The following is a 27,888-nucleotide window of genomic DNA, read 5'->3' as shown; positions in this document are numbered from 1 at the left end:
CTACCCAGCTATAGGGGGCACACGACCCCCATCCCCCCTTCCCCCTAACCCCCAGCCCCACATCTCCCCACCCATATGGGGGCAAACGACCCCCCCACCTCCATTCCTCCACCCCCTGCCCCCCCATCCCCCCTGACCCCCCCATAACCCCATCCCCCCCCCCCCAGCCCCACATCTCCCCACCCATATGGGGGCACATGACCCCCATCCCCCCCCATTCCCCCTCTCCCCACAGCCCCAGCCCCCCCCACACCCCCAGCCCCACATCTACCCACCCCCCAGCCCCCCCCAGCCCCACATCTCCCCACCCATGGGGTGGCACACGACCCCCACCCCCCCCATCCCCCCTAACCCCCTCCCCATTCCCCCCCTTAACCCCCAGCCCCACATCTCCCCACCCATGGGGGGGCACACAACCCCCATCTCCCCCTCTAAGCCCCTCACCTCCAGCCCCACATCTACCCACCCCCGGCCCCCCCCAGCCCCACATCTCCCCACCCATATGGGGGGCACACGACCCCCATCCCCCCCCATTCCCCCTCTCCCCACAGCCCCAGCCCCCCCCACACCCTCAGCCCCACATCTACCCACCCCCAGCCCCCCCCAGCCCCACATCTCCCCACCCATAGGGGGGGCACACGACCCCCACCCCCCCCATCCCCCCTAACCCCCTCCCCATTCCCCCCCTTAACCCCCAGCCCCACATCTCCCCACCCGTATGGGGGCACACGACCCCCACCCCCCCCCATTCCCCCCCCAACTCCCAGCCCCACATCTCCCCACCCCCAGCCCCCCCCAGCCCCACATCTCCCCACCCATATGGGTGGCACACGACCCCCCCCCCCCCCCCCCATTTCCCCCCCCCCCGCCCCCAGCGCTGCGTGTGATGGCCGTGGGCACACGGAGCAGATCAATGACATTGTAATTTCCACCTGAGCGTCGAGCAGCCGCCGCCGGCCCTCGGGGGGGTCGTGGGCGCCCAAGTGATCCCTGCGCAGCTCCTGCTCCACCAGCATCAGCCTGCGGGGCCAGGCTTCACCGGGGTCACGCTGCCACCCCCGGCCGGTGGGACCCCCCCCATATAATAGGTTTGGGGGGGGGGGAAGGGGGAGAAACACCTCCGGGGTAGGTTGGTTATATCCCCCCCCCCCCATAAGGCCCCATTATAACAGCCCCCCTCCCCCATAAGACCCCTATGTAATGCCCCCCCCCCATAAGACCCCCTTATAACCCCCCCCATAAGACCCCACTGTAACAGGCTTCACCGGGGTCACGCTGCCACCCCCGGCCGGTGGGACCCCCCCCATAATAGGAGGTTTGGGGGGGGGGGAAGGGGGGGGAAGGGGGAGAAACCCCTCCGGGGTAGGTTAGTAACAGCCCCCCCCCCCTATAAGACCCCCTTATAACCCCCCCCCCCATAAGACCCCCTTATAATCCCCCCCACCATAACCCCCCCATAAGACCCCATTATAACCCCCCCCTTATAATCCCCCCTACCATAAGCCCCCCCATAAGACCCCCTTATAACCCCCCCATAAGACCCCTTTATAACCCCCCCTTATAACCCCCCCCCATAAGACCCCCATATAACCCCCCCATAAGACCCCCTTATAACCCCCCCCTTATTACCCCCCCCATAAGACCCCCATATAACCCCCCCATAAGACCACCTTATAACCCCATAAGACCCCCTTATAACCCCCCCCTTATAACCCCCCCATAACACCCCCCCATAAGACCCCCTTATAACCCCCCCATAAGACCCCCTTATAACCCCCCATAAGACCCCTTTATAACCCCCCCTTATAACCCCCCCCATAAGACCCCAATGTAACAGGCTTCACCGGGGTCACGCTGCCACCCCCGGGCGGTGGGACCCCCCCCATAATAGGTTTAGGGGGGGGGAAGGGGGGGGAAAGGGGGGGGAGGTAGGTCGGTTATATCCCCCCCTCCCCCATAAGACCCCAATGTAACAGGCCCTTATAAGCCCCCCCCCATAAGACCCCCCTTATAACCCCCCCATAAGACCCCCTTATAACCCCCCCCTTATTACCCCCCCCCACCATAAGATCCCCTTATAACCCCCCCCAACATAAGCCTCCCCCATAAGACCCCCTTATAACCCCCCCATTATAACCCCCCCCACCATAACCCCCCCATAAGATCCCCTTATAACCCCTGCCCCCCACCATAAGCCCCTTATAACCCCCCCTTATAACCCCCCCTTATAACCCTCCCCACCATAAGCCCCCCATAAGACCACCTTATAACCCACCCCCCACTATAACCCCCCTATAACACCCCCTTATAACCCCCCCCCACCCTAAGCCCCCCCCATAACACCCCCCTTATAAGATCCCCCCACCATAAGCCCCCCCTGTCGGAAGAAGCCCCCCATAAGACCCCCTTATAACCCCCCCATAAGACCCCCTTATAGCACCCCCATCATAACCCCCCCATAAGACCCCCTTATAAGCCCCCCATTATAACCCCCCCCACCATAAGCCCCCCCATAACACCCCCTTATAACCCCCCCCAACATAAGCCTCCCCATAAGACCCCCTTATAACCCCATAACACCCCCTTATACCCCCCCCCACCCCCCCCACCCCATTCCGTCCCTCACCTGCCGATGATGCTCTTGATCTGCGAGTCCTTCTCCGCCCATCCCCTACCCCCCATATCCCCCCTATAACCCCTCATAACCCCTCATAACCCCCTATATGCCCCCCATATCCCCCCATATCCCCCTATATCCTTCCCATATCCCCCCTATATCCCCCCATATCCCCCCTTATAACCCCCCATACCCCCTCTAACCTGCCCCATATCCCCCCATATCCCCCTATAACCTCCTATAACACCCTATAACACCCCATATGCCCCCCTAGGACCCCCTTATACCCCCCACACCCCCCCCATCCCGTTCCGTCCCTCACCTGCCGATGATGCTCTTGATCTGCGAGTCCTCCCATATCCCCCCATATCCCCCTTATACCCCCCCATATCCCTCCTATATCCCCCCATATCCCCCATATATCCCCCCCATATCCCCCTATATCCCCCCTATATCCCCCTATATCCCCCCATATCCCCCCATACCCCCCCCATACCCCCCCATACCCCCTCTAACCTGCCTCATATCCCCCCTATAACCCCTTATAACACCCCCATATCCCCCCATATCCCCCCATAACCCCTCATATACCTCCCATACCCCCCATATCCCCCCCTAGGACCTCCATATCCCCCCATATCCCCCCTATAACCCCCTATATCCCCCCATACCCCCTCTAACCTGCCCCATATCCGCCCCATACCCCCCCATAACCCCTCTATAACACCCCATATCCCCCCTATATCCCCCCATAACCCCCTATAACCCCCCATATCCCCCCATAACCCCCCATATCCCCCCTATATCCCCCCATATCCCCCCATGTCCCCCCATATCCCCCCATATCCCCCCATACCCCCCCATATCCCCCCATAACCCCTCATATACCTCCCATACCCCCCATATCCCCCCCTAGGACCTCCATATCCCCCCATATCCCCCCTATAACCCCTTATAACCCCCCATACCCCCTCTAACCTGCCCCACACCTCCCCCATCCCGTTCCCTCCCTCACCTGCCGATGATGCTCTTGATCTGGGACCCCTCCCATCTCCTCTCCTCCCCCATATCCCCCCATATCCCCCCCTAGGACCTCCATATACCCCCATAACCTCCCTATAACCCCTTATAACCCCCCATATCCCCCCATACCCCCCTATACCCCCCATATCCCCCCATATCCCCCCCCCATCCCGTTCCGTCCCTCACCTGCCGATGATGCTCTTGATCTGCGAGTCCTTCTCCCCCCATATCCCCCCATAACCCCTCTATAACCCCCCCATATCCCCCCATATCCCCCCTATATCCCCCCCATATCCCCCCTATATCCCCCCATATCCCCCCATATCCCCCCTATATCCCCATAACCTCTCATATCCCTCCCATATGTCCCCCTAGGACCCCCATATCCCCCCATATCCCCCCTATATCCCCCTATATCCCCCCATATCCCCCCTTATACCCCCCATATCCCCCCATATCCCCCCTATATCCCCCTATATCCCCCCATAACCTCCCTATAACCCCCTATAACACCCCATATCCCCCCATATCCCCCTTATATCCCCCCATATCCCCCCATATCCCCCTATATCCCCCCATATCCCCCCATATCCCCCCATATCCCTCCTATATCCCCCCATATCCCCCCATATCCCCCCATATCCCCCTCATAACCCCTCTATAACCCCTTATAACCCCCCATACCCCCCCTTATACCCCCCACACCCCCCCATCCCGTTCCCTCCCTCACCTGCCGATGATGCTCTTGATCTGCGAGTCCTTCTCCGCCCATCCCCTACCCCCCATATCCCCCCATATCCCCCTATATCCCCCTATAACCCCCTATAACCCCCTATATCCCCCCATAACCCGTCATATCCCCCCATATCCCCCCTATATCCCCCCATATCCCCCCTATAACCCCCTATATCCCCCCTATATCCCCCCATATCCCCCCATAACCTCTCATATCCCTCCCATATGCCCCCCTAGGACCCCCTTATGTCCCCTTATAACCCCCATATCCCCCCATATCCCCCTATATCCCCCCATAACCCCCCTATAACCCCCTATAACCCCCCATATCCCCCCATATCCCCCCCTTATCCCCCCATATCCCCCTAATAACCCCCCATATCCCCCCATATCCCCCTATAACCCCCTATATCCCTCCATATCCCCCCATATCCCCCCTATAACCCCCCATACCCCCTCTAACCTGCCCCACACCCCCCCATCCCGTTCCGTCCCTCACCTGCCGATGATGCTCTTGATCTGCGAGTCCTTCTCCGCCCATCTCCTACCCCCCATATCCCCCCATATCCCCCAATACCCCCCCTATATCCCCCCATATCCCCCCATATCCCCCCATATCCCCCCTATAACCCCTCATAACCCCTCATAACCCCCTATATGCCCCCCATATCCCCCCATATCTTCCCTATATCCCCCCATACCCCCCCATATCCCCCCATATCCCCCTCATAACCCCTCTATAACCCCTTATAACCCCCCATACACCCCCATATCCCCCCATATCCCCCTATAACCCCCTATATCCCCCCATATATCCCCCTATATCCCCCCATACCCCCCCATATCCCCCCATATCCCCCCCATATCCCCCCATATCCCCCCATATCCCCCCTATAACCCCCCATATCCCCCCATATCCCCCCTATATCCCCCTATATCCCCCCATATCCCCCCATAACCTCCCTATAACCGCCTATAACACCCTATATCCCCCCATATCCCCCCCATATCCCCCCTATATCCCCCCATATCCCCCCTATATCCCCCCATATCCCCCCATATCCCCCCATATCCCCCCTATAACCCCTCATAACCCCTCATAACCCCCTATATGCCCCCCATATCCCCCCATATCTTCCCTATATCCCCCCATACCCCCCCATATCCCCCCATATCCCCCTCATAACCCCTCTATAACCCCTTATAACCCCCCATACACCCCCATATCCCCCCATATCCCCCTATAACCCCCTATATCCCCCCATATATCCCCCTATATCCCCCCATACCCCCCCATATCCCCCCATATCCCCCCCATATCCCCCCATATCCCCCCATATCCCCCCTATAACCCCCCATATCCCCCCATATCCCCCCTATATCCCCCTATATCCCCCCATATCCCCCCATAACCTCCCTATAACCGCCTATAACACCCTATATCCCCCCATATCCCCCCCATATCCCCCCTATATCCCCCCATATCCCCCCTATATCCCCCCATATCCCCCCATATCCCCCCATATCTTCCCTATATCCCCCCATATCCCCCCATATCCCCCCCATATCCCCCCATACCCCCCCCATACCCCCCCATACCCCCTCTAACCTGCCTCATATCCCCCCTATAACCCCTTATAACACCCCCATACCCCCCCATACCCCCCATATCCCCCCATATCCCCCCATATCCCCCATATCCCCCCATATCCCCCATATCCCCCATATCCCCCTATATCCCCCTATATCCCCCTATATCCCCCCATACCCTCCCCATATGCCCCCCTTATGCCCCCCATATCCCCCCCCACCCCCCCCATCCCGTTCCGTCCCTCACCTGCCGATGATGCTCTTGATCTGGGACCCCTCCCATCTCCTCTCCTCCCCCATATCCCCCCATATCCCCCCCTAGGACCTCCATATCCCCCCATAACCTCCCTATAACCCCCTATAACACCCCATAACCCCCCATATCCCCCCATATCCCCCCTATATCCCCCCATATCTCCCACTCCATTCCCTATATCCCCCCCATATCCCCCCCATATCCCCCCCTAGGACCCCCATATCCCCCCATATCCCCCCTATAACCCCCCATACCCCCTCCAACCTGCCCCATACCCCCTCTAACCTGCCCCCCACCCCCCCATCCCGTTCCGTCCCTCACCTGCCGATGATGCTCTTGATCTGCGAGTCCTTCTCCGCCCATATCCCCCCATAACCCCTCTATAACCCCTCTATACCCCCCCATACCCCCCATATCCCCCCATACCCCCTCTAACCTGCCTCATATCCCCCCTATAACCCCTTATAACACCCCCATACCCCCCCATATCCCCCCATATCCCCCCATATCCCCCTCATAACCCCTCTATAACCCCTTATAACCCCCCATATCCCCCCATATCCCCCCATATCCCCCCTATAACCCCCTATAACCCCTTATAACCCCCCATACCCCCTCTAACCTGCCCCATATCCCCCCTTATACCCCCCCATACCCCCCCATCCCGTTCCGTCCCTCACCTGCCGATGATGCTCTTGATCTGCGAGTCCTTCTCCGCCTGCTGCTGCCGCAGCCTCTTCTCGCTGAGCTCCAGCCGATGCTGGTACTGCAGCAGGATGCGGCTCGTCTGCTCCTCCTGCGACACGAGGCGCCGCTCGTACTCCTCCAGCTTCCGGTTCGACATGTGCAGCCGCTCCTTCAGCGAGTGGATCTCCTCCTCGTACTCCTTCACCTGCCCAACAGCGAGCACTGCAGGGCCGTGACCCCCCTATGGGGCACGGGGACCCCCCTATGGGGCATAGGGACCCCCCCTATGGGGCACAGGGACCCCCCTATGGGGCACAGGGACCCCCCCATTGGGATATAGGGACCCTCGTACTCCTTCACCTGCCCAACAGCGCACACTGCAGGGGCACGGCCATGCTATGGGGCATGGGGACCCCCCTATGGGGCATAGAGACCCCCCTATGGGGCATAGAGACCCCCCTATGGGGCATAGAGACCCCTATGGGGCATAGAGACCCCCCATATGGGACATAGGGACCCCCCTATGGGGCATAGGGACCCCCCCATTGGGATATAGGGACCCCTATGGGACACACTGCAGGGCCATGACCCCCCTATGGGACATAGTGACCCCTATGGGGCACATAGACCCCCCTATGGGACACACTGCAGGGCCATGAACTCCCTATGGGGAACACTGACCCCTATGGGACATAGGGACCCCTATGGGGCACATAGACCCCCCTATGGGACACAGGGACCCCCACGGGACACACTAATGCCCTATGGGATATAGGGATCCCTACGGAGCACTTAGACCCCCCTATGGGACACACTGATACCCTATGGGGCATAGGGACCCCTATGGGGCACATAGACCCCCCTATGGGGCATAGGAACCCCTCTATGGGGCATAGGGACCCCTATGGGACACACTGAGCCTCTATGGGGGAAGGGGAAAGCCCTATGGGGCATAGAGACCCCCCTATGGGGCATAGAGACCCCCCTATGGGGCATAGGGACCCCTATGGGACACACTGCAGGGCCATGACCCCCCTATGGGGCACAGAGACACCCCTATGGGGCATAGGGACCCCTATGGGGCACAGGGACCCCCCTATGGGGCATAGGGACCCCCCCATTGGGATATAGGGACCCCTATGGGGCACAGGGACCCCTATGGGGCATAGGGACCCCTATGGGGCACAATGATACCCTATGGGGCATAGGGACCCCTATGGGGCACAGGGACCCCCCTATGGGGCACAGAGACCCCCCTATGGGGTATAGGGACCCCTATGGGATACACTGATACCCTATGGGATATAGGGACCCCCCTATGGGACATATAAGACCCCTATGGGGCACATAGACCCCCCTATGGGACACACTGCAGGGCCATGAACCCCCTATGGGACATAGGGACCCCTATGGGACACACTGACCCTCGTACTCCTTCACCTGCCCAACAGCGAGCACTGCAGCGGCACGGCCATGCTATGGGGCACGGGGACCCCCCTATGGGGCACAGGGACCCCTATGGGACACACTAATGCCCTATGGGGCATAGGGACCCCCCTATGGGGCATAGGGACCCTATGGGACATAGAGACCCCACTATGGGACATAGGGACCCCTATGGGACATAGGGACCCCCCTATGGGGAACAGGGACCCCCCTATGGGGCACAGGGACCCCCCTATGGGGAACAGGGACCCCCCTATGGGGCACAGGGACCCCCCTATGGGGCATAGGGACCCCCCTATGGGACACACTGCAGGGCCATGACCCCCCTATGGGGCATAGAGACCCCCCTATGGGGCATAGGGACCCCCCCATTGGGATATAGGGACCCCTATGGGGCACATAGACCCCCCTATGGGACATAGGGACCCCCCCATTGGGATATAGGGACCCCTATGGGGCACATAGACCCCTATGGGGCACAGGGACCCCCCCATTGGGATATAGGGACCCCTATGGGGCACATAGACCCCCCTATGGGACATAGGGACCCCCCCATTGGGACATAGGGACCCCTATGGGGCACAGGGACCCCCCTATGGGATATAGGGACCCCTATGGGGCATAGGGACCCCCCCATTGGGATATAGGGACCCCTATGGGGCATAGGGACCCCTATGGGACATAGAGACCCCTATGGGGCATAGGGACCCCTCTATGGGGCATAGGGACCCCCCCATTGGGATATAGGGACCCCTATGGGGCATAGGGACCCCCCCATTGGGATATAGGGACCCCTATGGGACACACTGCAGGGCCATGACCCCCCTATGGGGCATAGAGACCCCCCTATGGGGCATAGGGACCCCTATGGGGCACAGAGACCCCCCTATGGGGCACAGAGACCCCCCTATGGGGCATAGGGACCCCCCTATGGGACACACTGCAGGGACACGGCCACGCTATGGGGCACGGGGACCCCCCTATGGGGCACGGGGATCCCCCTATGGGGAACAGGGACCCCCCTATGGGGCACAGGGACCCCCCTATGGGGCATAGGGACCCCTATGGGACACACTGCAGGGCCATGACCCCCCTATGGGGCATAGGGACCCCTCTATGGGGCATAGACCCCCCTATGGGGCATAGGGACCCCTATGGGGCATATAAGACCCCTATGGGGCACAGAGACCCCCCTATGGGGCATAGGGACCCCTATGGGGCACAGGGACCCCCCTATGGGGCATAGCGACCCCTATGGGGCATAGAGACCCCCCTATGGGGCACAGGGACCCCCCTATGGGATACAGGGACCCCTATGGGGCACAGGGACCCCCCCATTGGGATATAGGGATCCTCGTACTCCTTCACCTGCCCAGCAGCGCACACTGCAGGGGCACGGCCATGCTATGGGGCATAGGGACCCCCCTATGGGGCATAGGGACCCCTATGGGGCACATAGACCCCCCTATGGGGCATAGAGACCCCCCTATGGGGCATAGGGACCCCTATGGGGCACACTGACCCTCGTACTCCTTCACCTGCCCAACAGCAAGCACTGCAGGGCCGTGACCCCCCTATGGGGCACAGGGACCCCCCTATGGGACACAGGGACCCCCCTATGGGGCACAGGGACCCCCCTATGGGACACAGGGACCCCCCTATGGGGCACAGGGACCCCTCTATGGGGCATAGGGACCCCTATGGGGCACAATGATACCCTATGGGGCACAGGGACCCCCCTATGGGGTATAGGGACCCCTATGGGATACACTGATACCCTATGGGATATAGGGACCCCCCTATGGGACATATAAGACCCCTATGGGGCACATAGACCCCCCTATGGGACACACTGCAGGGCCATGAACCCCCTATGGGACATAGGGACCCCTATGGGACACACTGACCCTCGTACTCCTTCACCTGCCCAACAGCGAGCACTGCAGCGGCACGGCCATGCTATGGGGCACGGGGACCCCCCTATGGGGCACAGGGACCCCTATGGGACACACTAATGCCCTATGGGGCATAGGGACCCCCCTATGGGGCATAGGGACCCCTCTATGGGGCATAGGGACCCCCCCATTGGGATATAGAGACCCCCCTATGGGGCACAGGGACCCCTATGGGGCACAGGGACCCCCCTATGGGACATAGGGACCCCTATGGGGCATATAAGACCCCTATGGGGCACAGAGACCCCCCTATGGGGCATACGGACCCCCCCATTGGGATATAGGGACCCTTATGGGACACAATGATACCCTATGGGACATAGGGACCCCTATGGGGCACATAGACCCCTATGGGAGAAGGGGACCCCCCTATGGGACACACTGACCCCTATGGGACACACTGCAGGGACACCCTGACCACTATGAGGCACAATGACCCCCCTATGGGACATAGAGACCCCCCTATGGGGCATAGGGACCCCTATGGGGCACATAGACCCCCCTATGGGGCATAGGGACCCCTATGGGGCACAGAGACCCCCCTATGGGGCATAGGGACCCCTATGGGGCACAATGATACCCTATGGGACATAGAGACCCCACTATGGGACATAGGGACCCCACTATGGGGCACATAGAACCCCCTATGGGACATAGGGACCCCCCCATTGGGACATAGGGACCCCTATGGGGCACAGGGACCCCCCTATGGGATATAGGGACCCCTATGGGGCATAGGGACCCCTATGGGACATAGAGACCCCTATGGGGCATAGGGACCCCTCTATGGGGCATAGGGACCCCTATATGGGACATAGGGACCCCTATGGGACATAGAAACCCCTATGGGACACACTAATGCCCTATGGGGCATAGGGACCCCCCTATGGGGCATAGGGACCCCTATGGGGGAAGGGAACCCCCCCATTGGGATATAGGAACCCCTATGGGGCATAGGGACCCCCCCATTGGGTCATAGGGACCCCCCCATTGGGGCATAGAGACCCCCCCTATGGGACACAGGGACCCCCCTATGGGGCACAGGGACCCCTATGGGGCACAGGGACCCCCCCATTGGGATATAGGGACCCCTATGGGGCACGGGGACCCCTATGGGGCACAGGGACCCCCCTATGGGGCACACTGCAGCAGCACGGCCATGCTATGGGGCATAGGGACCCCCCTATGGGGCACAGGGACCCCTATGGGACACACTGAGCCTCTATGGGGGAAGGGGAAAACCCTCTGGGACACAGAGACCCCCCTATGGGACATTGGGACCCCTATGGCACATATAGACCCCCCTATGGGGCATATAAGACCCCTATGGGGCACAATGATACCCTATGGGACATAGAGACCCCACTATGGGACATAGGGACCCCTATGGGGCACATAGGCCCCTATGGGGCACAGAGACCCCCCTATGGGGCATAGGGACCCCTATGGGGCACAGAGACCCCCCTATGGGGCATAAGGGCCCCTATGGGGCACAGAGACCCCCCTATGGGACACAGAGACCCCCCTATGGGGCATAGGGACCCCTATGGGGCATAGGGACCCCCATATGGGGCATAAGGACCCCCCTATGGGGCATAGGGACCCCTATGGGGCATAGGGACCCCCCTATGGTACATAGGGACCCCTATGGGACATAGGGACCCCTATGGGGCACAGGGACCCCTATGGGGCACAGAGACCCCCCTATGGGGCATAGGGACCCCTATGGGGCATAGAGACCCCCCTATGGGGCATAGGGACCCCTATGGGGCATAGAGACCCCCCTATGGGGCACAGGGACCCCCCTATGGGGCACAGGGACCCCCCTATGGGGCACACTGCAGGGGCACGGCCATGCTATGGGGCACGGGGACCCCCCTATGGGGCATAGGGACCCTCGTACTCCTTCACCTGCCCAACAGCGAGCACTGCAGGGCCATGACCCCCCTATGGGGCACGGGGACCCCCCTATGGGGCACAGGGACCCCTATGGGGCACAGAGACCCCCCTATGGGGCACAGGGACCCCTATGGGGCACATAGACCCCCCTATGGGACACACTGCAGGGCCATGACCCCCTATGGGGCATAGGGACCCCCCTATGGGGCATAGGGACCCTTATGGCACACAGACCCCCCTATGGGACATAGAGACCCCACTATGGGACATAGGGACCCCCCTATGGGGGAAGGGGACCTCCCTATGGGACATAGGGACCCCTATGGGGCACAGAGACCCCTATGGGACATAGAGACCCCTATGGGACACAGGGACCCCCTATGAGACATAGAAACCCCCTACGGAATTTATAGCCCCCATCCAGCCCATAGCTGTGCCTATATCACCCCATAGTTGTGACCCCATCCAGCCCCATAGCCGTTCCTGTATCACCCCATAGCTATGACCCCATCCAGCCCCATAGCTGTGTCCCCTGCCTTCATAGCCCCCATCCAGCCCCATAGCTGCGCCTATATCACCCCATAGCTGTGCCCCCTGCCTTCATAGCCCCCATCCAGCCCCATAGCCGTTCCCGTATCACCCCATAGCCGTGCCTGTATCACCCCATAACTATGACCCCATCCAGCCCCATAGCCGTTCCTGTATCACCCCATAGCTGTGCCTATATCACCCCATAGCTATGACCCCATCCAGCCCCATAGCCGTTCCCGTATCTCCCCATAGCCGTTCCTGTATCACCCCATAGCCGTTCCTGTATCACCCCATAGCCGTGCCTATATCACCCCATAGCTGTGCCCCCTGCCTTCATAGCCCCCATCCAGCCCCATGCAGCCCCATAGCCGTGCCTGTATCACCCCATAGCTGTGCCCCCTGCCTTTATATGCCCCCTACCACCCCATAGCTGTGCCTATATCACCCCATAGCTATGAATCCATCCAGCCCCATAGCCGTTCCCGTATCACCCCATAGCCATTCCTGTATCACCCCATAGCTGTGACCCCATCCAGCCCCATAGACGTTCCTGTATCACCCCATAGCTATGACCCCATCCAGCCCCATAGCTGTGCCTATATCACCCCATAGCTATGACCCCATCCAGCCCCATAGCTGTGCCTATATCACCCCATAGCTGTGCCTATATCACCCCAGAGCTATGACCCCATCCAGCCCCATAGCTGTGCCTATATCACCCCATAGCTGTGCCCCCTGCCATTATGTGACCCACATCACCCCATAGCTGTGCCTATATCACCCCATAGCTGTGCCTATATCACCCCATAGCTATGCCCCCTGCCTTCATAGCCCCCATCCAGCCCCATAGCTGTGCCTATATCACCCCATAGCCGCTCCCGTATCACCCCATATCCCCCCCCACCCCCTGCCCCATATCACCCCATAGCCATACCCGGTCCAGCCGGCTCTCGTCCATAGACTTGCTGTACTCCTTCAGCTTGAACTCCTCCCTCTCGATGTGGGAGCTCTCGATGTCGGCCGACAGATGCGGCATGTTGGACACCCAGGCCACCGTGCGCTCGGCCGCCGGCATCACCGGGTTCAGCGTCGACGGCGTCTGGGAGGCCTGGAATCAAAGGGGGGCAATATGGGCCCATAGGGGGCAATATGGACCCATAGGGGGCAATATGGACCCATAGGGGGTAATATGGACCCATAGGGGGCAATATGGACCCATAGGGGGCAATATGGGCCCATAGGGGGCAATATGGACCCATAGGGGGCTGTATGGACCCATAGGGGGCTGTATGGACCCATAGGGGGCAATATGGGCCCATAGGGGGCAATATGGACCCATAGGGGGCTCTATGGACCCATGGGGGCAATATGGGCCCATAGGGGGCTGTATGGACCCATAGGGGGCTCTATGGACCCATGGGGGCAATATGGGCCCATAGGGGGCTGTATGGACCCATAGGGGGCAATATGGACCCATAGGGGGCTCTATGGGCCCATAGGGGGCTGTATGGACCCATAGGGGGCAATATGGGCCCATAGGGGGCAATATGGACCCATAGGGGGCTGTATGGACCCATAGGGGGCTGTATGGGTCCATAGGGGGCAACATGGACCCATAGGGGGCAATATGGGCCCATAGGGGGGCAATATGGGACCATAGGGGGCAATATGGGCCCATAGGGGGCTCTATGGACCCATAGGGGGCTGTATGGACCCATGGGGGCTGTATGGACCCATAGGGGGCTGTATGGACCCATAGGGGGCTGTATGGACCCATAGTGCCCTCCATGCCCCTATAATGACCTTCATGTCCCCATAGGGCACTCTATGGATCCATAGGGGGCAATATGGACCCATAGGGGGCAATATGGACCCATAGAGACCTCCAGGACCCTATAGTGGGCTTCATGGGCCCATAGGGGGCAATATGGACACATATGGGACAATATGGGACCACAACGGGGCCCATATAGGGACATACAGGGCGCTATAGTGGGCTTCATGGGCTCATAGGGGGCAATATGAACCCATAGGGGGCAATATGGACCCATATGGTGCAATATGGACCAACAGGGGGCAATATGGACCCATAGGGGGCAATATGGGACCACAACGGGGCCGATATAGGGACCTACAGGGCGCTAGGATGGACTTCATGGGCCCATAGGGGGCTATATGTACCCATAGGGGGCAATATGGGCCCATAGGGGGCAATATGGACCCATAGGGGGCTCTATGGGCCCATAGGGGGCAATATGGGACCACAACGGGGCTGATATAGGGACATAAAGGGCACTATAGTGCCCTTCATGGGCCCATAGGGGGCTGTAAGGACTCATAGGGGGCAATATGGACCCATAGAGACCACCAGGACCCTATAGTGGCATTCATGGACCCATAGGGGGCAATATGGGCCCATAGGGGGCAATATGGACCCATTGGGGCAATATGGGACCGCAATGGGGCTGATATAGGGACATACAGGGCACTATAGTGGGATTCATGGGCCCATAGGGGGCTGTATGGACCCATAGGGGGCAATATGGGCCCATAGGGGGCAATATGGGCCCATAGGAGGCAATATGGACCCATAAGGGGCTCTATGGACCCATAGGGGGGCAATATGGACCCATAGGGGGCAATATGGACCCATAGGGGGCTCTATGGACCCATAGGGGGCAATATGGACCCATAGGGGGCAATATGGACCCATAGGGGGCTGTATGGACCCATAGGGGGCAATATGGACCCATAGAGGGCTGTATGGACCCATAGAAGCAATATGGGCCCATAAAGGGCAATATGGACCCATAGAGACCAACAGGACCCTATAGTGGCATTCATGGGCCCATAGGGGGCAATATGGGCCCATAGGGGGCAATATGGACCCATGGGGGCAATATGGGACCACAACGGGGCCGATATAGGGACCTACAGGGCGCTAGGATGGACTTCATGGGCCCATAGGGGGCTATATGGACCCATAGGGGGCAATATGGACCCATAGGGGGCAATATGGACCCATGGGGGGCAATATGGACCCATAGGGGGCAATATGGGCCCATAGAGACCATCAGGGCCCTATGATGGCATTCATGGGCCCATAGGGGGCAATATGGGCCCATAGGGGGCAATATGGACCCATGGGGGCAATATGGGACCACAACGGGGCCGATATAGGGACCTACAGGGCGCTAGGATGGACTTCATGGGCCCATAGGGGGCTATATGGACCCATAGGGGGCAATATGGACCCATAGGGGGCAATATGGACCCATGGGGGGCAATATGGACCCATAGGGGGCAATATGGGCCCATAGAGACCATCAGGGCCCTATGATGGCATTCATGGGCCCATAGGGGCAATATGGACCCATAGGGGGCAATATGGACCCATAGGGGGCAATATGGGACCACAACGGGGCCCATATACGGACATACAGGGCGCTATAGTGGGCTTCATGGGCCCATAGGGGGCAATATGGACCCATAGAGACCTCCAGGACCCTATAGTGGGCTTCATGGGCCCATAGGGGGCAATATGGGACCACAACAGGGCTGATATAGGAACATACAGGGCCCTATAGTGGGCTTCATGGGCCCATAGGGGGCAATATGGACCCATAGGGGGCAATATGGGCCCATAGGGGCAATATGGGACCACAATGGGGCTGATATAGGGACATACAGGGCGCTATAGTGGGCTTCATGGGCCCATAACGCCAACCATGGACCCATAGAGACCTCCAAGACCCTATAGTGGCATTCATGGGCCCATAGGGGGCAATATGGACCCATAACACCGTCCATATCCCCATCACCCCCTCCATGGCCCCATAATTCCCTCCATGCCCCTATAGTGCCCTCCATGCCCCCATAACGCCCTTCATATCCCCATAGTGCCATCCATCATCACCTCCATGTCCCCATAGTGCCCCCCACAACCCCATAGGGCCCTCCATGCCCCCATAATGCACTCCATCATTACCTCCATGATCCCATAACGCCCTCCATGTCCCCACAGAGCCCTCTGGGACCCCTTAATGCCCTCCGTGTCCCCATGGCGCTATCCACGACCCCATAACACCCTCTATCATCATGTCCATGCCCCTATAGTGCCCTCCATGTCCCCATAACACACTCCACGACCCCATAGTGCCCTTCACGACCCCATAACACTCTCCACGACCCCATAACACCCTCCATGCCCCCATAACACCCTCCACAACCCCATAACACCCTCCACGACCCCACAACACCCTCCATGACCCCATAACACCTTCCACGACCCCATAACACCCTCCACGACCCCATAACACCCTCCACGACCCCATAACACCCTCTATCATCATGTCCATGCCCCTATAGTGCCCTCCATGTCCCCATAACACCCTCCACGACCCCATAACACCCTCCCCGACCCCATAACACCCTCTATCATCATGTCCATGCCCCTATAGTGCCCTCCATGTCCCCATAACACCCTCCACGACCCCATAACACCCTCCCCGACCCCATAACACCCTCCACGACACCATAGTGCCCTCCACGACCCCATAACACCCTCTATCATCATGTCCATGCCCCTATAGTGCCCTCCATGCCCCTATAGTACCCTCCATGTCCCCATAACACCCTCCATGACCCCATAACACCCTCCACGACCCCATAGTGCCCTCCATGTCCCCATAACACCCTCCACGACCCCATAACACCCTCCACGACCCCATAACACCCTCCACGACCCCATAGTGCCCTCCATGTCCCCATAACACCCTCCACGACCCCATAACACCCTCCACGACCCCATAACACCCTCCACGACCCCATAGTGCCCTTCACGACCCCATAACACCCTCTATCATCATGTCCATGCCCCTATAGTGCCCTCCATGTCCCCATAACACCCTCCACGACCCCATAACACCCTCCACGACTCCATAACACCCTCCACGACTCCATAACACCCTCCACGACCCCATAGTGCCCTCCACGACCCCATAGTGCCCTCCACAACCCCATAACACCCTCCACGACCCCATAACACCCTCTATCATCATGTCCATGCCCCTATAGTGCCCTCCATGCCCCTATAGTGCCCTCCATGCCCCTATAGTGCCCTCCATGTCCCCATAACACCCTCCACGACCCCATAGTGCCCTCCACGACCCCATTAAACCCTCCACGACCCCATAACACCCTCCACGACCCCATAGTGCCCTCCACGACCCCATAACACCCTCCACGACCCCATAGTGCCCTCCATGTCCCCATAACACCCTCCACGACCCCATAACACCCTCCACGACTCCATAACACCCTCCACGACTCCATAACACCCTCCACGACCCCATAGTGCCCTCCACGACCCCATAACACCCTCTATCATCATGTCCATGCCCCTATAGTGCCCTCCATGTCCCCATAACACCCTCCACGACCCCATAGTGCCCTCCACGACCCCATAACACCCTCCACGACCCCATAACACCCTCCCCCTCCATCCCACCTCCCCTTTCCCCCCCCATATCCCACCTGCTTGGTGATGGTGGGCTTCATCCCAGCCACCGATGCCTCCTTGGCCAGGGAGGGCTGTCGGGACCTGGGGGGTCCGTAGGTGGGCTCTGGGGACGCCAATAGATTCCCACTGGCCGGCCGTGGTTTGGACGGGACCCCAAGGGCCGAAGACCCCCCGCTTTTCCCAGCCCTGGCCCCCCTTGGGGTGGGGGGTGGGGGGGCTCCGATGGTGATTTGGGGGGGGGCCAAAGTGTCTTGTAAGGAAAGCTGCCTCCGGCTGAAATCCCCCCCGGGCCGAGCGAACTCGTCGCTGTAACTGTGGCTGTGCGTGATGTGTTTGGGTTGGGGGGGGGCCGCCAGCTCCTCGCTCTTGCTATAACCGTGTAAAGCTGGGGGGGGTGGGGGTGGGGGCGGTGGGGGGGGAGGGGCGTAAGGCCCATCGTTTCCCCCCCCCCCCCCACCACCGGCCATGAGCTCGGATCGAAGGGGTCCGTCGGCGGCCAGGTGGAATAAAGGGTTCTGAAACGAAAGGGGGACCCTCAATTGGGGTCCGCCGGCGTCGGGGACCCCTAAACGCGGTGGGGCTAAACTAGAAGCGCTGCCTTGAGATAAACGACCCGGTCTGAGACCCCCACCACCACCACCCCCACCACCACCCAGACCCCCTCCTCCTTGGCCGGGACCCCCGGCCAGCAGCTCTGCGGGCAGGCTGGGCACGCTGTCGACGCGGCCGTCCTGCAGGTCCAACATGGAGACGCTCTTGCCCACCCCGAGGGCTCGTCCGCCTTCGGGCTCCGTCAGGTCGGAGCTGCTGGTGCAATAAGCGGGTGAGGAACGGGCCAAAGGGGGGCGGCTCAGAACCAGAACCTCCGGGGGGGCCTTTTCTTGTGGGGGGGAAGGCAGACGGGGCACCTCCATGGAGCTGGAAGGGGGGGAGATCAATGGGGGATCAATGGGGGATCGATGGGGGATCAACGAGATCAATGGGAGATCAATGAGATCGATGGGGGATCAATGAGGATGGGGGGAGATCAATGGGAGATCAATGAGATCAATGGGAGATCAATGCAGATCAATGAGGACGGGGGGAGATCAATGGGAGATCAATGAGATCAATGGGAGATCAATGCAGATCAATGAGGATGGGAGGAGATCAATGGGAGATCAATGAGATCAATGGGAGATCAATGCAGATCAATGAGGATGGGGGGAGATCAATGGGGGACCAATGGAGATCAGTGGAGATTAATGAGGTTGGGGGGAGATTAATGGGGGATCAATGGGAGATCAATGGGAGATCAGTGAGATCAATGAGGATGGGGGGAGATCAATGGAGATCAATGGAGATCAATGCAGATCAATGGGGGATCAATGGGGGATCAATGAGATCAATGGGAGATCAATGAGGATGGGGGGAGATCAATGGGAGATCAATGGGGGATCGATGGGGGATCAATGAGATCAATGGGAGATCAGTGGGGGATCAATGGGAGGTCAATGGGAGATCAATGAGATCAATGGGATATCAATGAGATCAATGGGAGATCAATGAGGATGGGGGGAGATCAATGGGGATCAATGGAGATCAATGAGGATGGGGGGAGATCAATGGGAGATCAATGGGAGATCGATGAGGATGGCGGGAGATCAATGGGAGATAAATGAGATCAATGGAGATCAATGCAGATAAATGGGGGATCAATGGGGAATCAATGAGATCAATGGGAGATCAATGAGGATGGGGGGAGATCAATGGGGGATCAATGGAGATCAATGGGAGATCAATGGGGGATCAATGGAGATCAATGGGGGATCAATGGAGATCAATGGGAGATCAATGGGGGATCAATGAGATCAATGGAGGTCAATGAGGATGGGGGGAGATCAATGGGGATCAATAGAGATTAATGAGGATGGGGGGATATCAATGGGGGATCAATGGGAAATCAATGAGGATGGGGGGAGATCAATGGGGGATCAACGGGAGATCAATGGGAGATCAATGGGGGATCAATGGGGGATCAATGAGATCAATGGGAGATCAATGAGGATGGGGGGATATCAATGGTGGATCAATGGGAGATCAGTGGGGGATCAATGGGAGATCAATGGGAGATCAACGAGGATGGGGGGAGATCAATGGGAGATCAATGGGAGATCAATGAGATCAATGGGAGATCAATGAGGATGGGGGGAGATCAACGGGGGATCAATGGAGATCAATGGGAGATCGATGAGGATGGGGGGAGATCAATAGGAGATCAATGAGATCAATGGAGATCAATGGGGGATCAATGAGGATGGGGGGAGATCAATGGGAGATCAATGAGATCAATGGGAGATCAATGGGGGATCAATGGAGATCAATGCAGATCAATGGGGGATCAATGAGATCAATGGGAGATCAATGAGGATGGGGGGAGATCAATGGGAGATCAATGGAGATCAATGGGAGATCAATGGGGGATCAATGGGAGATCAATGGGGGATCAATGGAGATCAATGGAGATCAATGGAGGTCAATGAGGATGGGGGGAGATCAATGGGGGATCAATGGAGATCAATGGGAGATCAATGGGAGATCAATGAGATCAATGGGAGATCAATGAGGATGGGGGGAGATCAATGGGGGATCAATGGAGATCAATGGGGGATCAATGGGGGATCAATGGGAGATCAATGAGGATGGGGGGAGATCAATGGGGGATCAATGGAGATCAATGGGAGATCAATGCGGATCAAATCTCATCCATCCCATCCCATCCCATCCCATCCTCATCCCATCCCATCCCATTGATCCCATCCCATCCCATCCATCCCATCCCATCCCATCCCATCCCATCCCATCCCATCCCATCCCATCCCATCCCATCCCATCCCATCCATCCCATCCCATCCCATCCCATCCCATCCCATCCCATTGATCCCATCCCATCCCATCCCATCCCATCCCATCCCATCCCATCCCATCCCATCCCATCCCATCCCATCTCCATCCCATCCCATCCCATCCCATCCCATCCCATCCCATCCCATCTCCATCCCATCCCATCCCATCCCATCCCATCCCATCGATCCCACCCCATCTCCATCCCATCCCATCCCATCCCATCCCATCCCATCCCATCCCATCCCATCCCATCCCATCCCATCTCCATCCCATCCTATTCATCCCATCCCATCCCATCCCATCCATCCCATCCATCTCCATCCCATCCCATCCCATCCCATCCCATCCTATTCATCCCATCCCATCCCATCCATCCCATCCCATCCCATCCCATCCCATTCCACCCCACCCCAATCCCACCCCCATAAACCCCCCCCAACCCACCTGTTAAGGCCCCGCACCATATAGGACTGGAGGTCAACAGAGCTGTGGGGACACACAGGGCTCAGACCCCACATCTCCCCATAGGGACAACCCCACAAGGAGAGCTTTGGGGGGGGGGTGTATAGGATTTAAGGGGGGGTCTCTGGGGGTCTGACCTGTTGAGGTCCCGCACGAGGTAGGGCTGGATGTCGGCCGAGGGTCCCCGCAGCACCAACCCCTTGGGGGGCAGCCGCTCCCCCTGGCTGGGCTGTCTCTGCAGGTGGGGGTTGCGTAGGGCCACGCTGATGTCGGTCAGCAGGCGAGGGAGGGGGCCCAGCTTCAGCAGGGCTTCCTGGGGGGCACGGACACGGTGTGACCCCCAGACCCACAACATGGACTATATGGACCCCAATGTCCGCGTGAGGTGGAGGACTGGGACATAATATGGCTCCCATCCCATAATATCCCATTGATCCCATCCCATCCCATTGATCCCATCCCATCCCATCCCATCCCATTGATCCCATCCCATCTCATCCCATCCATTCCCATCCCATCCCATCCCATCCCATCCCACTGATCCCATCTCATCCCATCCATCACATCCCATAATATCCCATCCCATCCCATCCCAACCCATCCCATCCCATAATATCCCATCCCACTGATCCCCATCCCATCCCATCCCATCCCATCCCATCCCATCCCATCCCATCCCATCCCATCCCAACCCATCCCATCCCATAATATCCCATCCCACTGATCCCCATCCCATCCCATCCCATCCCATCCATCCCATCCCATCCCATCCATCCCATCCCATCCCATCTCCATCCCATCCCATCCATCCCATCCCATCCCATCCCATTGATCCCATCCCACCCCATTGATCCCATCCCATCCCATCCCACTGATCCCATCCCATCCCATTTATCCCATCCATCCCATCCCATCCCATCCATCCCATCCCATCCCATCCCATCCCATCCATCCCATCCCATCCCATCCCATCCATCACATCCCATCCATTCCCATCCCATCCCATCCATCCCATCCATCCTATCCATCTCCATCCCATCCCATCCCATTGATCCGATCCCATCCCATCCCATCCCATCCATCCCATCCCATCCCATCCATCCCATCCCATCCCATCCCATCCCATCCCATCCCATTGATCCCATCCCATCCCATCCATCCCATCCCATCCCATCCCAACCCATCCCATCCCATAATATCCCATCCCACTGATCCCCATCCCATCCCATCCCATCCCATCCCATCCCATCCCATCCCATTGATCCCCCATAGACTCTACAAGGTGCAGACACCCCATATCCAAGACCCCCAAACCTCCCCATTGCTTTGACCCCAAACACGCCCCCCCCTCCCCAATTAACCCATCCCATCCCATTGATCCCATCCCATCCCATCCCATTGATCCCCATCCATCCCATCCCATCCCACCCCATTGATCCCCCACAGACCCTACAAGATGGATACAGCCCCACACTTGAGACCCCCAAACCTCCCCATTTGTTTGACCCCAAACACGACCCCCCCCGTCCCCAATTAACCCATCCCATCCCATTCCATCCCATCCCATCCCATCCCATTGATCCCATCCCATTGATCCTATCCCACCCCATTGATCCCCCATACACTCTACAAGGTACAGACACCCCATATCCAAGACCCCCAAACCTCCCCATTGCTTTGACCCCAAACACGACCCCCCCATCCCCAATTAACCCATCCCATCCCATTGATCCCATCCCATCCCATCCCATCCCACTGATCCCATCCCAACCCATTGATCCCATCCCATCCCATCCCATCCCATTGATCCCATCCCAACCCATTGATCCCATCCCATCCCATCCCATTGATCCCATCCCATCCCATTGATCCCATCCCACCCCATTGATCCCCCACAGACTCTCCAAGTTGGAGACACCCCCATATCCAAGATCCCCAAACATCCCCATTGCTTTGACCCCAAACACGATCCCCCCCTCCCCCATTAATCCCATCCCATTGATCCCATCCCATCCCATCCATCCCATCCTATAATATCCCATCCCATCCCATTGATCCCATACCACTGATCCCATCCCATCCCATCCCATCCCATCCCATTCATCCCACCCCATTGATCCCATCCCATCCCATCCCACCCCATTGATCCCCCATAGACTCTACAAGGTGGATACACCCCCATATCCAAGACCCCCAAACCTCCCCATTGCTTTGACCCCAAACACGACCCCCCCGTCCCCAATTAACCCATCCCAACCCATTGATCCCATCCCATCCCACCCCATTGATCCCATCCCATCCCATCCCACCCCATTGATCCCATCCCACCCCACCCCATTGATCCCATCCCATCCCACCCCACTGATCCCATCCCATCCCATCCCACCCCATTGATCCCATCCCATCCCATCTCATCCCATCCCATCTCCATCCCATCCCATCCCATCCCATCCCATCCCATCCCATCCCACCCCACCCCATTGATCCCATCCCATCCCATTGATCCCATCCCATTGATCCCATTCCATCCCATCCCATCCCATCCCATCCCATCCCATCCATCCCATCCCATCCCATCCCATCCATCCCATCCCATCCCATCCCATCCCATCCCATCCCATCCATCCCATCCCATCCCATCCCATCCCATCCCATCCCATCCCATCCCATCCATCCCATCCCATCCCATCCCATTGATCCCATCCCACCCCATTGATCCCCCATACACTCTACAAGGTACAGACACCCCATATCCAAGACCCCCAAACCTCCCCATTTGTTTGACCCCAAACACGACCCCCCCCGTCCCCAATTCCCCCCCCCACCTTGCTGAGCTGGGACATGACCTCCCATAGTAGGGCATGGAGGGTGGACAGCTCTCGGCCCAGGTCGATGTAACCCTCGAAGCTGGTGCTGTTGGTCAGGGTGTCCAGGTTGGAGATCTCATAGAGGAACTGCTGCATGCTGGTCCACTCCAGCTCCAGGAACTCGTTCATGAAGGCCATGTACTCCTCCTTGCTCCCAAACCTATGGGGGGGTGCTCAATGGGGTCCATCCTGTATCCCATATCCCATATCCCATATCCCATATCCATCATCCCATATCCCATATCCCATATCCCATATCCCATATCCCATATATCCCATATATCCCATATATCCCATCTCCCTGCCATGTACTCCTCCTTGCTCCCAAACCTATGGGGGGGTGCTCAATGGGGTCCATCCTGTATCCCATATCCCATATCCCATATCCCATATCCCATATCCCATATCCCATATCCCATATATCCCATATCCCATATATCCCATATCCCATATATCCCATATATCCCATATATCCCATATATCCCATATATCCCATCTCCCTGCCATGTACTCCTCCTTGCTCCCAAACCTATGGGGGGTGCTCAATGGGGTCCCCGTTACACAACCCCACTCTCATCCACCCACATCACTCCCCACCATCATGGCCTATCTCCTGTATGGCTCTTCCATACATCATCCTATCCGTCATCCATCCCATCCATAACATCCCATATCCCATATCCCATATCCCATATCCCGTATCCATCATCCCATATCCCATATCCCATATCCCATATCCCATATCCCATATCCCATTTCCCATATCCATCATCCCATATCCCATATCCCATATCCCATATCCCATATCCCATATATCCCATATCCCATATCCCATATATCCCATATATCCCATATATCCCATATATCCCATATATCCCATCTCCCTGCCATGTACTCCTCCTTGCTCCCAAACCTATGGGGGGTGCTCAATGGGGTCCCCGTTACACAACCCCACTCTCATCCACCCACATCACTCCCCACCATCACCTGTATGGCCCATCTCCTGTATGGCTCTTCCATACATCATCCTATCCGTCATCCATCCCATCCCATTTCATCATCCCATCCCATATCCATCATCCCATATCCATCATCCCATATCCCATATCCCATATCCCATATCCCATATCCCATATCCCATATCCCATATCCCATATATCCCATATATCCCATATATCCCATCTCCCTGCCATGTACTCCTCCTTGCTCCCAAACCTATGGGGTGGTGCTCAATGGGGTCCCCGTTACACAACCCCACTGTCATCCCCCTAAGCCCCGTCCCCATGACCCATATGGCCCATCTCCTGTATGGCTCTTCCATACATCATCCTATCCGTCATCCATCCCATCCATCCCATCCCATTTCCCATATCCCATATCCATCATCCCATATCCCATATCCCATATCCCATCTCCCATATCCCATATCCCATATCCCATATCCCATATCCCATATCCCATATCCATCCCATCCCATCTCTATCCCATCCCATCCCATCCCATCTCATCCCATCTCCCACATCTCATATCCCATATCCATCATCCCATATCCCATATCCCATATCCCATCTCCCATATCCCATATCCCATATCCCATATCCCATATCCCATATCCCATATCCATCATCCCATATCCCATATCCATCCCATCCCATCCCATCCTGTATCCCATATCCCATCTCCCATCTCCCATATCCCATATCCCATACCCCATATCCATCATCCCATATCCCATATCCCATATCCACCCCATCCCATCCTATCTCCCATATCCCATCTCCCACATCCCATATCCCATATCCATCATCCCATATCCCATATCCCATATATCCCATATCCCATATATCCCATATATCCCATATATCCCATATACCCAATATATCCCATATATCCCATATATCCCACATACCCCATATATCCCATATACCCCATACACCCCATATATCCCATATCCCATATATCCCATACACCCCATACACCCCATATACCCCATACCCCCCATGTACCCCATACACCCCATATACCCCATATACCCCATACACCCCATACACCCCATATACCCCATATACCCATACACCCCATATACCCCATACACCCCATACACCCCATACACCCCATACACCCCATACACCCCATATACCCCATACACCCCATATACCCCATACACCCCATACACCCCATATACCCCATACATCCCATACACCCCATATACCCCATATACCCCATACACCCCATACACCCCATATACCCCAATATACCCCATACACCCCATACACCCCATACACCCCATACACCCCATACACCCCATATACCCCATACACCCCATATACCCCATATACCCCATAGCCCCCATATACCCCATACACCCCATACACCCCATATACCCCATATACCCCATACACCCCATACACCCCATATACCCCATACACCCCATACACCCCATATACCCCATACACCCCATACACCCCATACACCCCATACACCCCATACACCCCATATACCCCATACACCCCGTATACTCCATACACCCCATATACCCCATATACCCCATACACCCCATATACCCCATACACCCCATATACCCCATACACCCCATACACCCCATACACCCCATATACCCCATATACCCCATACACCCCATACACCCCATATACCCCATACACCCCATACACCCCATATACCCCATACACCCCATACACCCCATATACCCCATACACCCCATATACCCCATACACCCCGTATACTCCATACACCCCATATACCCCATATACCCCATACACCCCATATACCCCATACACCCCATATACCCCATACACCCCATACACCCCATACACCCCATATACCCCATACACCCCATACACCCCATATACCCCATACACCCCATACACCCCATATACCCCATACACCCCATACACCCCATATACCCCATACACCCCATACACCCCATACACCCCATACACCCCATACACCCCATATAATCTCACTTGCTGAAGTTGGCCAGGTTCTGGATGACCTTGGCAATCAATGTGAGCGTTCTGGCCATTCCCATCCCATACACCCCATATGCCCCATACATCCCATACACCCCATACACCCCATACACCCCATACACCCCATATACCCCATACACCCCATATGCCCCATACACCCCATATGCCCCATACACCCCATACACCCCATATACCCCATACACCCCATACACCCCATACACCCCATATACCCCATACACCCCATATACCCCATACACCCCATACACCCCATATACCCCATACACCCCATATACCCCATATATCCCATACACCCCATACACCCCATACACCCCATATACCCCATACACCCCATACACCCCATACACCCCATACACCCCATATACCCCATACACCCCATACACCCCATACACCCCATACACCCCA

General features: G+C 57.7%; 1 protein-coding gene across 1 annotated transcript in view; it reads right to left on the bottom strand.

Annotated features, from left to right (window-relative positions):
* The window catches only part of SYNGAP1 (synaptic Ras GTPase activating protein 1), a 104,439-nt gene continuing 76,551 nt past the window's right edge, over nucleotides 1–27,888 (bottom strand). The window contains exons 12-19 of the mRNA XM_085532662.1: nucleotides 24,434–24,635; nucleotides 21,746–21,921; nucleotides 21,591–21,632; nucleotides 18,275–19,178; nucleotides 13,674–13,847; nucleotides 6,902–7,113; nucleotides 833–1,020; nucleotides 1–8 (exon numbers count right to left, since the gene is read on the bottom strand). Of these exons, the coding sequence (XP_085388788.1) occupies nucleotides 1–8; nucleotides 833–1,020; nucleotides 6,902–7,113; nucleotides 13,674–13,847; nucleotides 18,275–19,178; nucleotides 21,591–21,632; nucleotides 21,746–21,921; nucleotides 24,434–24,635 (1,906 nt within the window). The remainder of the gene's footprint in view (nucleotides 9–832; nucleotides 1,021–6,901; nucleotides 7,114–13,673; nucleotides 13,848–18,274; nucleotides 19,179–21,590; nucleotides 21,633–21,745; nucleotides 21,922–24,433; nucleotides 24,636–27,888) is intronic.

Source organism: Coturnix japonica, unplaced genomic scaffold (assembly GCF_054131305.1).
Source record: "Coturnix japonica strain WE unplaced genomic scaffold, WE-NBRP24 Scf050, whole genome shotgun sequence".
In the NCBI taxonomy this organism is placed as follows: Eukaryota; Metazoa; Chordata; class Aves; order Galliformes; family Phasianidae; genus Coturnix; species Coturnix japonica.
This window is presented reverse-complemented; position numbering and strand designations above follow the sequence as displayed.